General features: G+C 42.4%; 1 protein-coding gene across 3 annotated transcripts in view; it reads left to right on the plus strand.

Annotated features, from left to right (window-relative positions):
* Positions 1-17,408, plus strand: part of Vwa3b (von Willebrand factor A domain containing 3B) — a 174,464-nt gene extending 157,056 nt beyond the window's left edge. The window contains exons 25-29 of one of the 3 annotated variants that reach the window (XR_011365209.1): positions 695-832; positions 3,615-3,715; positions 11,981-12,216; positions 12,544-12,784; positions 13,211-17,408. Coding sequence is in view for 2 of the 3 variants with exons in the window: in XM_069988477.1 (XP_069844578.1) it covers positions 695-832; positions 3,615-3,715; positions 11,981-12,216; positions 12,544-12,686 (618 nt within the window). In the remaining variant the exon portion in view is untranslated. The other 2 variants (XM_069988478.1, XM_069988477.1) reach the window with 2 other exon arrangements.
* The last annotated feature ends 247 nt before the right edge of the window (positions 17,409-17,655 follow it).

The raw sequence follows: 17,655 nt of genomic DNA on the forward strand, positions 1-17,655 counted from the left end.
CCTTGTTCTCCCCTTTGCAGGATTCTCTTTCTGCTACATGTCACTTTTAGCCATAGAATCTAGGTTTGGAGCAACATCAACCAAATTTGCTCCTTTCCTCTGTCTGAATGACAGTCTTCTGACATATGAGGATACTGTTCGTGTCCCTTTATATCAAATATCCTAGGCAATTTCTTCAATCCAGTCCCATTAGTCATTGTGGGATGGCTTTCAGAACCCTAACCCTCTTGCTGGCTGTCCCTTGGACCCTTCTCAGTTGTCAAAGTCCTACCAAGATGAGGCCTCCCCAAACTGATCAGAGGATGCCAAGTGTAGGATAGAATTCCAAGTATGGGACTTGGCTGTGTGTTCCTCAAGTGGAAAAGCCTAATAAGCACAAGGCCCTGAGTTCAAGTACTAGTACTTTAAAAAAAAAAAAAGAGGGGGAGTAGAAAAGGAGAGGGGGGAGAAAAAGAGGGAGGAAGGAGAAAGAATGGGAAAAGAAATAAAAGGGAAAGAAAAACCAAAAAATACTAAAAAAGAAAATTTCAGGTGTAACCCAAAGAATTCTGGAACTCTTATCTGAGAATAAATATATTTGAATTTTAGCATCCACACTTGCCAGTCTTTGGGGGTTGTCTAAAACAACCTTATGCTAACATTTTCTGTGAGACAGATAAGCAAAATGTTTGCTATGAAATATGTTCTTTTACAGGTTGGGGATTATGTGTTTGCCAAAATTGTGATACCTGAAGGATTTGACTTCTATGTTCCTGCCATTGTCATAGCACTTCCAAAACAGAATTTGCCCATGGATAAATTCTACACAGTTTTGAAGTGTAACAATCGTAGAGTAAGTAGGCCTTTAAAAAAAGATATTCCCCCTGATCAGAAAATGGCTTTTGGGCTGGGAATGTGGCTGAGTGGAAGAGTGCTTGCCTCGCATGCATGAACCCCTGGGTTTGATACCTCAGAACCACATGCACAGAAAAAGCCAGAAGTGGTGCTATGGCTCAAGTGGTAGAGTGCTAGCCTTGAGCAAAAGAAGCTCAAGGACAGTGCCTGGGCCCTGAATTCAAGCCTCAGGACTGGAAGAAAGCAAGAATGCAGGAAGGCTGGTAGGCAGGAAAGGAGGAAGGGAGGGATGGAGAGAGAGAGAGAGGGGGAGGGAGAGAGAGAGAGAGGAGAGAGAGAGAAAGAAAGAAAGAGAAGAAAGGAAAGAAAGAAAAGAAAATGGCTTTTGTTTGGGCAGTGCCTTGCTTTCCCCTGGCACAACTAGATGTTCAAAGCATAACCCCATCTTGCATGCCCTGTAGTTTTAACTCTGCTTACTATGTGGAGAACACACAGATTGCCCACACTGGCATGGTCCTGGCTTCCTCACACAGTCCTTTGATTCTGGTGGCTTTGCATTAGACAACTGCGTGGGCTAAGGTCCTTGCAGCACCTCCCATCCCACTCCACCCCTTCTCTTTCTTCCTCTGCTCCCCCCTCTCCTGCTCTGTGCTACTCTGCAAGCTCTGTGGATATGGCCACCTCCTAAGCCCCTCCCAGCCTTGTCCTCCTCTGCCACCTTGTGGCCTGCTTCCTGGGTGAACCACCTCCATTCTTTTGTTGGTGTGTCAGTCCCTTCTCCCTCCTTGTGTTCAAATTTGTATTTCATAGCTTATTCCTTCTAACTAGCTCCCTCCATGAGAACCACAGACATCTCAAAGTCGAGGTGGCAGAGGCAGAGTTGTCACCTTGCCCATAGATGCCTTCCTCCTCCTAGCTTCCCTTGATTGCGGAGCGCCATTGCCGGATATCTATCTCATTCCCGCCTTGGAGATAAGGGCCACAGGGATGATGTGTGGAGCAGAATAGAAAGAGCATGGGCTGTATTTTTTGTTGTTGTTGTTAGAAGTCCAGCAAAGATTTGTTTATCAAGGCAGAACAAAGCAGGGAGAAATAAAAAGCAAAAGGAATAATCCTTTGCCCAAGACTACTTGTACCTTCTAAACGGGAATTCCAGTCCGGCTGTGCCTTTTTAAAAGACCTGTGTTTTGTAATTACTGAATGCTCGCTCTACCTTTTGTTGGTTATATGACCTGAGCAGGTTGCTTTATCTCTCTGAGCTCTAGTTACAGCATATTTTATGTCTGTGTGTGTGTCGGTCTATCATCTTTCTGTCTTTCTCTGTATCTGTTTTAGTAGGATGATTGTGAGGCTTACGTTAAAACTTCTGCATTTCTTGTCTAGCATTGTTTACTCATTACCTTACTTATGTAACTGTAGCCCCTCTGTACAGCACCTTTACAACAAAATAAAATAAAAGTTTTGGTCGTGGGGCTTGAATTCTGGGCCTGGGCACTGTCCCTCAGCTCTTCAGCTCAAAGCAAGCATTCTACCACTTGAGCCACAGTGCCACTTCTGATTTTCTGGTGGTTAGTGTTAGATAAGAGTCTCATGGCCTTTCCTGCCTAGGCTGTCTTTGAACTGTGATCCTTAGATGTCAGCCTCCTAAGTAGCTAGGATTACAGGTGTGAGCCATCAATGTCTGGCTAAATACGAGTTATAGGCAGTAACAACTGAATCCTTAACACACTGTTAATAGGCACTATTAACCCCATTTTAAGGTAAAGAAGTTGAAGCAGAAAAGTTAAGTTGCAAACCTGGTTAAGCAATTGTGCAGGTGCTTGAAGTCAGACCATCTGGCTCTGTTGCCTGAGCTCTAAATCACTGCCCCCAGCTGAATCTGAATATCCAGTAAAACTGGGAATTAGCATCAGGTGTTTCTATTGCAGGGGATTAGGGATGGGGTGCTTGATAAACTATGGCTCTATAGAAGCACTATATCTGATTTGACAGAACAAGAGGGAATGTGGTATCTTCCCATCAACTCATGAAAACAGAACCATCTGGAAGAGCAGAACATGAGGAAGCATTGGGAGCATATGGCACTGCTCTGAGGATGTCTACTATGGAAAGGGAAAAAGCAAACCAAAGGATATTGAACAGATGCTCCCAGGCATAGCCCAGAGGCAGGGAGAGATCAGGAACTGGACCTAGATCCCTAAGGAAAAGCTTTAGAACCCAAGGAAGGAGTCTACCCACAGGAAGGGGCTCCATGGGATTACAGTAGTATGGTCATGGGGGAAAGACATGGGTTCTAATAGATATTCTAGCAGACTAGAAAAGGCTGAAGGTAGGCATTCAACAAAGAAGTAGTGATTACAGTTGTACAGGAAACAGATGGCCAAGACTGCAACAAAGCTGGGAAGGAAAGTGATTAAAAGGGGTGTGTGTGTGTGTGTGTGTGTGTGTGTGTGTGTGTGTGTGTGTGTGTGTGTGTGTGTGTGTGTGTGTGTGTGTGTGTGTGTGTGTGTGTGTGTGTGTGTGTGGTGTGTGTGTGTGTGTGTGTGTGTGTGTGTATCCACACATTCAGAACAGAGCTGGCATCAGAATTTGAAGAAATGAGTGAGAACAGAACAATAACTTTTATTTAGCAAATAACCATTAAGAAAGGCTCTGGAGTTAACCTGCTCTCTTAAGTGTCACCTTGAATAAGATAACAACTGGTAGGTATTATAATAGTTTGAACTAGAATAAAATTATTTCTGATTTAAATTAAATGAAGTCTTTTGCTATTATTACAGGAATTTTGCCCTCGGAGTTCACTTATTAAGATCAGCCAAAACAAATATGTTCTCGCTTGCTCTCATATAAAGTCACCCCCAATTCAGGATTCTTCAAAAACGTAAGTACACTCTTTTTTTTTTTTCTTTTTGGTCCGACATGAACTCTGGGACCTGGGCGCTGTCCCTCAGCTCTTTAGCTCAAGGCTAGCGCTCTACCACTTGAGCCACTGCACCACTTCCAATTTTCTGGTGGTTAATTGGAGATAAGGGCTCATAGACTTTCCTTCCTGGGCTGGCTTTGAACCGTGATCCTCATATCTCAGCCCCCTGAGTGGTTAGAATTACAGGTTTACACCAGTGCCCAGCTAAAAGCTCCCTGAGCTTGTGGTGGTTTGTTTTGTTTTGTTTTGTTTTTGTTGTTGTTGTTGTTGTTTTGGTCTGTCATGGGGCTTGAACTCTGGGCCTGGGCACTGTCCTCAGCTCTTCAGCTCAAAGTGAGTACTCTACCACTTGAGCCACTTCCAGCTTTTTGGTTGTAATTGGAGATAAGAATCTCATGGGATTTCCTCCCAGGCTGGCTTCAAATTGCAATCCTCAGATCTCAGCCTTCTGAGTAGCTAGGATAATTAATGCCTGGCTTATGGCATCACTTTTTAACTGTTCTTTATTCCTCTACCTTGTTCTGATCTTAAAGTAACATTACTTTTCTGGCCCTTCAGAAAAGCATTAATCCTGTCATAAATATAAAGGAATTGCTCCCATTTATTTGTAAGGATTCAAGGCTTTCTGATTAAGTTAGACTTGGGAATAGTCACTTACCTATCCAGGAGGTAGAAGTCAGTTGCTAGCATGGCTTGCCCATGGCCAAATGAGTATAAAAGTGAGCTGGTGGGTAGTGGTTCCCAGGGGCTGAAGTGGAGTGAAAAACTTTCTCATCTGAAGCAGTGGGATTGCTAAGAACTGTCAGGATGGCTTAGTCCAGTATCAATAGGAAAAACTTAAGGCACCATGGAGCCAGAAAGAACATCAGTGTTGGAGTCACACAGCCATAACTTTAGAGGCAAAGGCACAGAAAGGGATGTATAGATTGGAGCAAAGGTTGTGGAAAAGGATTCAGGAAATGCCTTTCAATTGCATTGAGAGTTGATGGCTTGTCTTTGGGAGCTGACCTGTATTCATTTCATGGTGTTCATTCTAGAAATCATTATGTATTTTCTCCCTTCCCTTCTTACCTCCTATCTTTTGGCATGTGGGAATATCTATCTTTCTCCAGGATGTCAAAAATTAGTGTCCCTCCCCTCATCCAAGGCCCATCAGCCTTCAGAAGCCTATCCTTGGTTACCTTGAGTCTTGGGTCCATACCCTTTGGGTTATCCCTGAATTATTCTATTGTACCCTTAGTTCCTCTCCATAAGACCTTCACCTTAGACGGGGGAGAAAAGAGTTTGTTTCCTTTACTTACACACACACACACACACACACACACACACACACACACACACACACACACACACACACACACACACACACACACACACACACACACACCCCAAAATGCAAAAGCCTCCTGTGGTTCTGCAGTGTGGTCTAGCACCCTCCTTCTCTTCTCTGCTAATCTCTCTGTGCATGCAGATGGACTTCAAGTCTCCATTCTCTTGCCTCCTATTCATCCTTAAGCTTTACCACTCAGAAAGTTTCCACAGAGCCCACAGGGACCTCCCTCATGCCCAAGCCAATGTGCCCTCCCCTTCCTGACCATGCTGATCCTCAGGCTTTCATTTAATACTGTAAACCTCTCCTTTCTTCCCCACCTGGCTCCTCTGAGGAGTTGCTGTGGCCCTCTCTAGACCTTTTTGCCTGCATGATTTTGTCCACACCATGGCTTCCGGGACCCATGTACACTGCAGACCCCATATATCCTTTTCCAACCTAGACACTTTTCCTGGGTTCTTGCATCAGGTTCACAGACCTTGACAGTAGTAGCCTGTGATGGTATTTTTGCAAGTTACTCAGGCGGCTATAAGGTGCAGCCATGGCAGACAACTACAGCAAAAAGGGTGCTGGGAACTCAGGGTATATATCACTTAGATTACCTAGCTTCTTAGTTTGCGCCTTCATCTATAAGACTAGGGTAATAGGAAGATGGGGAATGTCTATTGCTGCACCTGGTGTAAAACAGGTGTTCAGCATGTGGCAGAAATAGCATGCTTTCCAGCCCTTCACTTGCTATTTTTGCCTGAGTGCACGGAAGTTCAAGTTCAGCACATCTAAACAGGACTCAAGTTCCATCCAAATCTGCTTACATCTCAGCTTTCCTCATCTCATTTTGCTTTTCCATCCTCAGTCACAGAATTGTCTGAACAGGAATCTACTAGGCCTCTTCATGTCATTCACCCATCACACCTCAACTGCCTCTAAGTCTTAGTTGACCTGGCTTGCAGATATTTCTCAGTTCCTTGTACCAGTTCTGCTTTAGGTCAAGAGCTGTCTTTTCCTTGCTTCAACCTCTATCTTCTCCCTGAGGACTGACCAGAGTAATCCTCCCATGCCAGTTTGCTCTTGCAGCTCTCCCACTTAAAAATCCCTCAGAGCCTCCTCTTACCCTCCTTCCCACATATACCTTTAACAATGCCTCTGCCATTTCCTAGCCTAGCTTAGCCTCTTAAATTTTGGTCTGTTCTTGCCTACTTCCCTAGCCTTCAACCTCTTTTTGGTCTGGTCCTGCCTACTGCCCTAGCCTTTAGTCTCTTATTAGTCTGATCCTGCCTACTTTCCTAGCCTTATTAGTTTCTAGCCAACCCCACCTAACCTTCACAACACACTTAACACTCTTGAAAAAAGTTGCATTTATACACACACACACACACACACACACACACACACACACACACACACACACACACACACACACACACACACACCATGCTTTTTTAGGTCTTTGTGCCTTTTTACAGACTAATATTCCTTCCCTGGAATGCTGTTCCTTGCCTTAGACCATTTATGAAATTCCTAGATTAAACTCAAGCATCCTGGCACCCAGCCTTCTTGTAGTAAAATAATCCTACTGCATATTGTGGAAGTTTTTATTAAAGGAATTTTCCCTTGTCTTAGACTTAATATTGCTTTAATAAAATGCCTAAGGCTAAATAGTTCATAAAGAGGCCTATTTAACTCACAATTTTGAAGACTGAAAGTCCAAGATTAAGGGGCCCAGTATATCTGGCTTCTACTTCTTGATGAAGGGTGGAACACAGTAAAAAATTTTAAAGTTAAAATAAAAAATTAAAATACAAATAAAATTTTTTAAGTCAGGAAGGAAAATATTTCGATGATGAAGGGCTCAAAATTGATCCCATATGGCCAAAGCTGATACAACCCAAGTTTTGACATTTAAGTCTTTTGAAGACTTTTAATATGGTCACCATGTAAAATATATTAATCCATATTACCAAATTCCAAATGATTAATTAGCATTATTTAAATGACTAATTAGTATTAAGGCCACCATTTTTATAGATGTGAACCAGTGAGGCTGGTGCCAATTTCCTCTTTCCTCTGACACCACAGCTGAGAGTGAGTCTTCACTAGAGGGAAATAATTACTCATCTCTTTCCCTTCCCCTCAGTAGCATCCCCAAATTTCCTCTGTATTCTGTGGCATCACAGATGTCATAGATGTCTGTTCTAGGTTTTATTATTCCCTTACCTCTCTGTAACTTTCTTCGTCTAGAAAACATACATGTAATTTCCCTTGGGCGATCTCAATAACCTCAAGAAGGAAACAGAACAAGAGGACTTCTCCCTCATTTGGCATCTTCTGTCCTTACCCACAAGGGGACACAGACCATGTTCTTTCCTTCCTTGCTGCCTTCCCTGGGGTCCTGTTCACCTCAGGGACCCTAGACCTGGGGCTGATTGTGGGACAAACCTAGTGGGTCTGTCCCTGCTTTTCTACCGCTTGTATGATCCCAATGATCTTCCTTTGTTTCTACAGAATATAGACTGACCTGGGTTCTTTTACTTTCTTCATTCACAGAATCAAAGTGGTAGGTGCTTCTAATCTGCCATCCTGCCCTGCTTCTTTTAACCTGGTGGATTCACTGCTCTGGCTTCTGGCTTTCTCAGTAAGCTGGCTCTACTAGGTATTGCTCAGCCACCCACAGATGGGACTCTGTCAGGTTTCAGCTGAATCCACACACCTGGTTGGTGGAAATCCCTCCAGCAGAGGGATCTTCCCTTCATTCTTGACCGAGTAAGGTAGCAAATTAACCCATGAAGACTCTCCTTTAAGAAGACTCTTTAGAAAGAATGCCATATTTCTTTTTAAAAAAATAGTAACATTCCGTACATGATCTTAGGAAAGCCAAATAGAACTCATTATTTGCTTTGTGCTCCAGAGAAACTATTAGGCATCTAAAGGAAAATTCTTGGATCTTGAGATCCTGAAGTCAGGGAATCTTTTTCTGTGTTACTTGTCATTGTATGGTGTTGGGGACATGGTCCTATGAGGCTCCAGGATGTAAGACATCCCCCCACCAGGGCTTGAATGTGGTTTGGCTATGTCTGTGGTCAGGTCTCCAAATGCTGTCATATAAAATATTAGCCTCACACATCTCTCTTTTGAGCAGTGAATAACTTCCACTGAAGTCATTAGATTCAGGAGCAAGTCCCAATGGAAGTGCTAATTTCCATATAGTTTAACCCTCTATGTGCTGCGATGGCACATTGTCTTTCTAATAGCAGCAAAATTAAGCCATTAACTGGAACTTCAGGTTTAAGCACTGCCACTGACATTACACGAGATAAATCATTTCCAACTTGGTCACTCCCAACAATTTTTCCCATAATGACAGCAGTGCACTTTAAATCTTTAAGCCTATGTATGTCTCTAGCTCCTTTTTCATTTCTTCTCTTCAAATTAGAAGTATCATTTTGAAAAATGAGTGGTTCAGCTAGAAACCTTGTCTACAAATGTCCTAGATTATATATGAGGACAAGTGCCATTTCCTGCTTTCAGGAGGCATGCTGCAGTGTTCTTAGGACAAGAGAGTATAGTCATAGAGATTCGCTAACCTTCAAGGCTAGTGTCAAAGTGTCAGTCTCTTCATTTTTTGCCCCTTCAATTTTTAAAACTCAAAGACCTCCTGTACCTCCTTAGGCATAATATAATACACAAATTGAGGATTTCTAACCTGAACATCCAAAATCTGATGTGCTCCAAAATCATGTTGAGCTTCAACAAGATGCCACAAGTGGAAAGTTCCACACTTGACCTCATATGATAGATTACAGTCAAAATTCAGGGACACTTAAAATGTATAGTATAAAATTATCCCACCCAAGGGGCACATGCAACACAAATAAGTTTGGTGTTTAGACTTGGTTCATATATCCAAAGTATCTTGTTAGGTATATGCCAAAAAATTTTTTAAAAAATCCAAAATCTGAAACAATTCTAGATGCTTAACCTGTATTCAACCAAATCGATAACCAGCAACAATTAATGAGGCACCTAATTTAAGCTGTTTTGATATGACATTGTTTGTGGGGGGGAGTCATTTAGTGGATCATTTCCAGGCATGGTTATGCAAATTCCCCACTGGCCAGGAGTCAGGATGATGGCAGCCTTTCCCTTTTCCACAGAGTGTGCACCAAGAAACAGAGTGAGGTGTTTGGAAGAGGGGATTAACATGTCCACATCAGCTGGGAATGGCAGTGGACAGCTGTAATCCCAGTATTCAGGAGACTGGAGTAGGAGGATCACAAGCCCAGACCAGCCTGAGTTACATAGAGAGAGTCCTTGCCTTAACCATACCTCACCACCAAAAAAAAAAAAAAAAAAAAAAAGAAAAGAGGGCTGGGAAGGTGGCTCAGTGGTAGAGCCCTTGCCTTACATGCTTGAGGCCCTGGGTTCCAGTCCTCAGTACCACATAAGCAGAAAAAGCCAGAAGTGGTGCTGTGGCTTAAGTGGTAGAGCACTAGCCTTGAGGTGAAGAGCTCAGGGACAGCACCCAGGCCCAGAGTTCAGGCCCCACGACTGACCAAAAAAAAAAAAAAAAAAAAAAAAAAAAAAATAGAAAGGAAAAAAAACAAAAAAACAGACACACACACACAGATCCTACTCCGTTCCCAACCCACACCTCATTTAAGGGAATATTCCCTTGTTGAAATGTTTTCAACTTGGTCAAGGTCAACCATTCTGAAGAGTGAAATACAGTAAATAATTAGTATAAAGCATTTTCTTGATCAAAACCCCTTGTCCTGCTTTTTGGTCTAATCAGCAAACTAGTATTTTTTTTATTCTTGCAAAAGTAACATATAGTTCATATAACTTAGAAATTAAAAACAATTCAAAAAATACAGAAAACGAGGCTGAGAATGTGGCTTAGTGATAGAGTACTTGCCTAGCATGCATGAAGCCCTGGGTTCGATTCCTCAGTACCATATCATTATTCTTCCTTGCCATATGCCACATTTGTGAAATTGTTTCTAAATAGGGGGAGGGAGATGAATAAAGTGGGGAGTTAGTTTTTTTAAGATTTTTAAAATTTTGTTATTATAATGATGATGTACAGAGTGATTGTTACATAAATCAGGTAGCTTTTTATTTTTCTTTTTCTGGTACTGGGACTTGAACTCCCAGACCTGAGCGTTCACTCAGGTGATACTCTACCACATGAGCCACAGCACTATTTCTTGCTTTCTTGCTGGTTAATTGGAGATAAGAGATTTTTCTGCCTGGTCTAGCTTCATACCTCAATCCTCAGATTTTAGACTCCTGAGTAGCTAGGATTATAGGTGTCAGCCACCAGAACCCAGCAAGTTGGGTTTTGATCCTAGAAATGTGGAGTGGGTATTTAGCAATTCCAGAAATGGACCCAGTCCCTTCTGAAGAGTGAGGAAGACACAGATAACTGATTTCTACTAATCTTTGCATATTCATAACCTTAACAGCAAACATGGAAATAGAATATACATTCTGCTTTCATATCATTTTTCCCACTTAACAGTGTATAGTTTGTTTCTTTCTGTAACAATGTTATCTCTTATTTCATTATTCTAATTATTTCATTATAACTTTCTATGTGACCATGAAACTGTTGGTCTCTTCCTCTTCCTCCTCCTCCTCCATCCATCCATCCTCCAATCTTCCAAAGTTGCTATTGGCAGGTAGGTAGGGTCTTTCACTACCTTATTCTTTGGGCACTTTGAATATGTCTAGAAAACTTTCCATTGTGGTCTGGAGAATTTGGTTTGTGATTTCACAGAGCAATCTTAGGAAATGTAACTTTGAAGAGTGATTTCACAATGTGTGTAAGCACCTGGCATTACAGAACTCCTACAACCACATAAGCCCCGGCCTCACCTTTGAAGGTGGCTTGTCTGTGGCCTCCCAGTTACTATTATTGCTCAGGACTTTTTTTAATCTTACAAGTCTTTGATAATCATTGGAAATTAATATGTGGTGAATCTCAATCCGTTGGAGAAGGATTTGAATGCTGGAATTTTCTATTTGGAAATTCTTTCCTGAGTTTTGTTATCTTTTTCCTGACATTTCCCAGAACGATCTGAAACAACATAAAGATCTACAGTTATTCAGAGTAAGAACAACACCTAAGGAGTAAAGGCAGGGAGATCAAGGTGGCTGGTATAGATATGGGAACAAAGTAAGGTTTAATAGCAATTAGCTGGTTCCCTTAACTTATCCTGACAGCTCTGAAAAAAGGTGAGACCACCCCAAACAGCCATGGTGGGGGATGGCCGGGACAGGGTCAAGCTGTCCCCAAGACACCTTGAAGGACAACACTTCTGAATAAATAACTTTTGCTCATTTTCTAAATAATATGCGGCTCTATGACTTCATAGTCATGCCTACGTTTTTTCAGTCAAATATAATGTAAAGTCAGCTCACAGTTGGCATTTCGGAAAGTGTTCCTAATGTTACATGATGAATCAAGTCATTAGAGAAGCCAGGGCTATGGCAGGTCTCTGGTATATGCTGTAGTTCAGGGCTGAAATGGGTTGTGAGGGGGACAAACTTGGCACCTCAGAGTGGACACTGTCAATGCTGAGGCATGTCCAGGAACTTCCAGAGTGGAGTTGTTTCTTCATTGACATAGCCAGGCAGGACCAATCCAGGTGGTTAGATTTTACCTGGCCCCTATACACCAAAGGTTTGCTGAAGGAAACTGAGTGGAATGAATCCTAGCCTGAAGTATCCAGCCCTCAGGACAGTGGACAAAAGCCAAGAAACCCCTTGGTGCTGGTTTGGAACATCTTTGGGGCTATCAAAGCCATCAAAACCAGGGCATCTCTGATCTCTTTTTTTTTCTGTCTCTCTCTCCCTCCTTCCCTCTTCTCTTTCTTTATATCTCTTCTATCTAGAGAGAATGAGGAGGCAAGGAACTCTGAAGATTTAAAAGATCTAAGAAAGAAGAAGAGGAAACCTTCTAAGAGGCTACCTGTCCAGGAGACAGTGACCTCAGACTCAGACAACTCTTCCCATGACAACAGGTCCCAAGAGTCTCACTCCAAGACACACCCGAAGCCCAGGGTGGGATATGGGGGGCAACACGGTGCATCCCTAGAGCACTCTGAAATCCCTTTCAAGAACAGTCAAGGTAAGCCAGGAGCAGGAGCCAGTGGCTCACACTTACAATCTTAGCTACTCAGGAGACTGAGATCTGATAATCATGGTTCAAAACCAGTCTGGGCAAGAACGTCCAAGACACTCTTATCACTAGTTAACCAGCAAAAAGCTGGAAGTAGAACTATGGCTCAAGTTGTAGAGCACCAGCCTTGAGCATAAAAACTAAGGGATAGTGCCCAAGCCCTAGCACTGGCACCAAAAAAATGTGAATGAGATTCCCCAGATTCCAGGTTATTGTAGGACTCAGCCCAACAAAAACACTAACTCACTGAAGTTATGCTAACATCTGCTTCCCCAGAAAAGACCCTCAGCCTGAGGATTAGAACCCGCCCAGCCTCGCCTTTGTTGCCTCCCAACTACTTGGAGAACACAAGCCCTGCCCCGCCCTCTTTGAGCCACCCACAGCAGCAAAAAGCAGAGGACTTGGCTGAGAAACGTTAAAACAGGCTGGTGGCAACTAAATTTAAGTGAGCCAGCAGTCCTTCTGTGCTATTCAGACCTCAGCCACTCAGCCCTGTGGAGCAAGCCCCTCTTCTGAGGTAAGGCCACACTTCATTCTACTTTGGGTAACTGAGGTCCAGTTCTCCTCTTCTTCAGGCTTTTCTGCCTGTTTGAGCTTCTGGCTTCCCCTGACCATTCTTCATGTTGTTTTCCTTCCACTCTCCCATCCTCACAACATTGTACTCTAGCACCAGGTTTCTGGTATCTTCTAGTACACCTAGTTCTAACCCAACCAGATTGCTGTCAGGATTTTCAATTTGGGGGAGGAGTCAATTTACCTAGAATCCAAGCCTGTCACCTTGTCTTAAATTGATTATCCCATCTGAATTAGGGGTTTGTTATTCAATATGAGGACTGAACAACTGGTAAATTTCTCCTCTGAGATTCGTAAGACTGAACACACTCTACATTATTGCTTTCTGGACATTTTAAATTGAGCCTTCTCTAATTATTTTTGTCTGTAGTCTGTTGTAGGTCCCTCTGAGTGCCAAACCAGAATAAAGACTCTTACATTGAAACACTTCAAAACTAGTGGGCTGTTCAAGTGTTAGTATTTTCTTAGAACACATTTTTACAATAGCATATTTTGAACTAGCTCTCACCAACTATCTTTTTTCTGGGTGGTCATAGTCCTTGTAGCTAGATAAAAATAGTATTAATAAAAAATGGAGGACAGAGTTCTAATACTATAAAAAGTCACAATTTAGATAAAGGTAGTATTCACATTTCTGAAAGCTAGTAGTCACCAGGGTTATAGTGTGAATAAATTAATGAAGAAATTCACTTCAAAAAATTACAAAGCTTCAGCATCAACCTAAAACTAGCAATTCAATGAGGAAAGAATGAGCCAAGCAAAGACTAAAACAAGGCAGGAAAGCTGGGTGCAGTGGATCAAGTCTTTGATCCTAGCTACTTGGGAAGCAGAGATTGGAGGATTGAAGTTCCAGGCCAGCCCAGGCAAAAAATAAAAGTTTATCAGACTCCATCTGGACCACTGGCTGGACATGGTGACCACATGTCTGTTATCTCACAATGGCTTGGCAAGATGGTAGTGTACACCTGACATTCCAGCAACTCAGGGAAGCACTAACAGGAAAGGATCACCATCCATCTGTCTGTCCCTAGCATAAAGCATGGCTCTACTTTGAAAATATGAATGAAAAAAGAGCTAGTGGGGTGGTTACCGTGGCAAAGTGCCTGCCTAGCAAGCCATGAGTTTGAACTCACACACTGGCAAAAACAAAACAAAACAAAAAGAAAATCCAGTTGTAGTGAACATGTAACCCCGTATGCAGTTTTCTTCAGTTATCCAATAAGTAATTGAGTAGGAAGTAATTTTCATTTCATTTTCCTTTTTCATTCTTTATGTGATATGTTTGATGATAAGGCCTGGTTCAATGAACAAGGAAATGGCAACTACAACAAAGTATTTCCACTTCCAGCCAATATGGGGTAACAAGCTAGATTTACAATACCACCCAAAGCAACTAACATCATCTAATAAAACATATGGAGCCAAGCACCAGTGGCTCACACTTGTAATCCAGCTATGATCATGAAGCTGAGATCTGAGGATTGAGGTTCAGAGTCAGCTTAGGCAGCAAAGTCCATGAGACTCCTATTTCCAATTAACTAGCAAAAAGCCAGAAGTAGAACTATGGCTCTAGTGTGCCTTGAGCAAAAAAGAGAAAAAACAAACTCAGAGACAGAGCCTAGGCCCCAAGTTCAAGCACCAGAACTGACACAAAACAAGAAATCATATAAAAGGCTTGGAAGTGTGGCTCAGTTGGTAGAGCACTAGCCAATGAGTGAAAGAAGAAGGTAGTGAGTTTAGTCCCAGTCTTAGACCTAAAAAAGAAAAAAAAAAAAGGAAAAAAAAAAGCATATGGAACAGAAGTTTCCAAAGCATTGGCCACCAGGCAATAAAGGGCAACAATCTTTGAGAGGCAAATGGGGTAAGCCTCATGAGTGTTCTAGCTTACTCTGTAGAGACAGTTTCCAGGCTGTAGCCAAAGAAAAGAAGAGCCCAGGAAAAGCCTGGTAGCCTCCTAAGTTGAGGAGATAGAACTAGGATTCTAAGATCACCAAGGAAGCTGGAGTTCACAGGGCAGAGCACTGGAGAGGAGAGAGAGAGAGGGAATTCTGAAGATGGTAGAGGAGTCTCTGAATCTTCCTTAGTACTGATCAGCATGGCTAGGAGGAAATTCTCCAATGCTGGAGAAACCACCCAAAAAGATTAGAAGAAGCAATCACTATAGCTTGAGCCAGAGCAGAAAATCTCAATATAAATAGGTGAAGTATTCCAAAGAGTTTATTTAGGAGAGCAAACCCAACCTTAGAGTAAATGCTTCTCTGGTTCCAAGTAACAAAGATTTAAAAAGCAAGACCTGAAACTCCCAGCACCTCTCTGCTTCTAGTGTCTACATGAATAAGAATGATTTACCCCTGCCAGCAATTCAAATGATACTTCGTACATGTGAATCGTGGCCTTTACTTTTGGCCTTAGCCTCCAAGGATCCAACCAGTCTTAGATAGAAGATACTCAGGGAAAAACATTGTATCTCTACTGAACATGCACAGACTTTTTGTTTTATGTTACTGTTTCCTAAAGAATAATGAGTATTTACATTGCATTAGGTGTTATAAGTCCTCTAGAGATGATTTCAAAACTCAAAACAGGATGTGTGCAGGTTCTATGCTAATACCATATCATTTTAAGTAAGGGCCTTGTGTATCTTCAGATTTTTTTTTATCCACAAAATCAGAGGAGCCAGTACCCTGAAAGAACTGAGAAGGACACACATTGGAAGTTTAAAACCGAATCCAGTGCCCCAGAGATTTCAGTTCCTAGATCTGAGGTGTGGTACCTAGCATTCCGCACCCTCCACAAACTCCTGAATGGGAACCTCAGTAAATCATACTTGGAAACCCAAGAAGGTTGTGAAAGAGAAGATAGGCCTACCTAGTATGCTTCACACCTCTCAGGCCTGAGCCCAACCCATCCCCAAAGAGTTCAGCAGCCCCCAAGTGGAGTGTTAGCCCATTTCACTTCTTTTCTTGACTGCCTGGCTGGTGATCCTTTCAGAAGGTCCTCTCCGCACCTTAAATGAAACACCACCACCCCTTGCCACACTTTCTCAGAGGGTTGCTGAATGGATATAATTCTGAATCTTTTCAGTAAGTGGAGCTGTGTTTGCCATCCTGTAGCATCATACTCCCGGAACCCAGGGCCATGTTGGGCAGACATAGCTACAAAGAGACTAAAACTTGATCCCAGGAAGTAGTCACTGGTAAACTTTGAGCTAGTCAGCCCCTATTCTGTGTCCCAGATTCTTTACCTGTTCATTGGGCAGGTCTGAGGAATGGGGTCAGGTGACCTACTTCAGCCAACAATCCCTAAATAACTTCCCAGGTCAACATACCATGACCCCTCTCCTCATTTTTCTCAAACTAAAATAAGTATTAATATCAATTGTAACCTTTCAGTTAGTCCACATTGAAAAAAGGCATACCTCGTCTGTAACTTCCTGGCCAATTTATCAAACATGTTACCAGAAAGTTTAGGGCAGCTAAACATCATCTTGCATCTTGCAAAAGAAAAATCTAGGAAAGGCTCAAACATAAGGTGATAGAAAAGTTTATTACAAGAGAAATATGACTGAGAAAGAGAGCATGTAGCTTGGAAATGCCACAGGAAAGACGTAAGTTGAGCCCAGTTCTGCCACCCTGGGCTCTCTTCCAACGTCTCCTCATTACAGAGCTGGGCCTTGAGTTAAATGGTTAGAACTGGATGCCTTTCTGATTCCTCTTAAGTTTATGACCCTAAAGAATGTCTGTCCCATCCTTAGTTCTACATTTATTATTCTTTTATAACCCCTGCCCTGAGGGAGAGAAACTGTTGGGTAGATAGGGATAAAAAGTGGTCAACAGCCAGGCATGAGTGGTTCATGTCTGTAATCCTAACTACTCAGGAGGCTGAGACCTGAGGATTGTGGTTCAGAGCCAGCCTAGACCCTAACCGCCCCCCCCAAAAAAAAATCAGTGACTTTTATCTCCAATTAGCCACCATAAGGCAAGAAGTAGGGCTGTGGATCAAGTGGTAGAGTGTCAGGCTGTGAGAAGAAGCAATCTTTTCTGTCAAACTAAAATGTCTCCATCTCGTAACCAGTCACACTATATACTGATATTTCCTGGAATTATCATCATCTGTGTTGTTAGTGACCAGCCAGTCATGTCAGGTGTATAAATCTTTGTCAATGAAATTAAAGAATAGACCTAGCCTTGAGTAGGAATTTTCCACTGATTTTACTAACTTCCTCCAGTTGTAACCATTCCTAGCCTGGTTCCCAGCCCTGTGCCCAACCAGCCATAATGAGCAGAATGTATTCCTTTGCCTCCAAGAGGTACCTCCTTGCCCCCACAAGTATGTATCATTTACTGCTGGTTAGGAAACTCCCTCACTTCCTTATAATACCTATCACCCTAGTAACCAATTGTAAAGAAAATTGTGACCCTTACTCCATAACATTGTCACCCCTTGGGTTAAGATGAAAAGTGAACATACCATCTTGCCTGGTGCGTTGCCTAGCTCTGGAGTGAGAGACCACTTTTCTGTACAGAAGTAAAATGCCTTAATAAAATCTCCTATCTCTCTTGTGTGTCTCTTCATTTTCTGACACTGGAGAGTCATTTGTGTATTTCCACATGGCCTTGAATGAAAAAGTTAAAGGACAGTGCCTGGGCCCTGAGTTCAAGTACCAGTACTGGCACACAAAAAAGTGGCAGATAACATGTGACTCATTATGGTGGTGTTTGTCCCTATAGTGCCTTTGGCTCCAGTTCAAATGTTTCTTCCTCCCATAATGCAATGAGTTCCCACCCAATTGCTCCTTCCCATAATGTCCTGGGT

The sequence above is a fragment of the Dipodomys merriami genome, unplaced genomic scaffold (genome assembly GCF_024711535.1).
Source record: "Dipodomys merriami isolate MVZ:Mamm:240054 unplaced genomic scaffold, mDipMer1.0.p SCAF_36, whole genome shotgun sequence".
NCBI classification, from domain to species: domain Eukaryota; kingdom Metazoa; phylum Chordata; class Mammalia; order Rodentia; family Heteromyidae; genus Dipodomys; species Dipodomys merriami.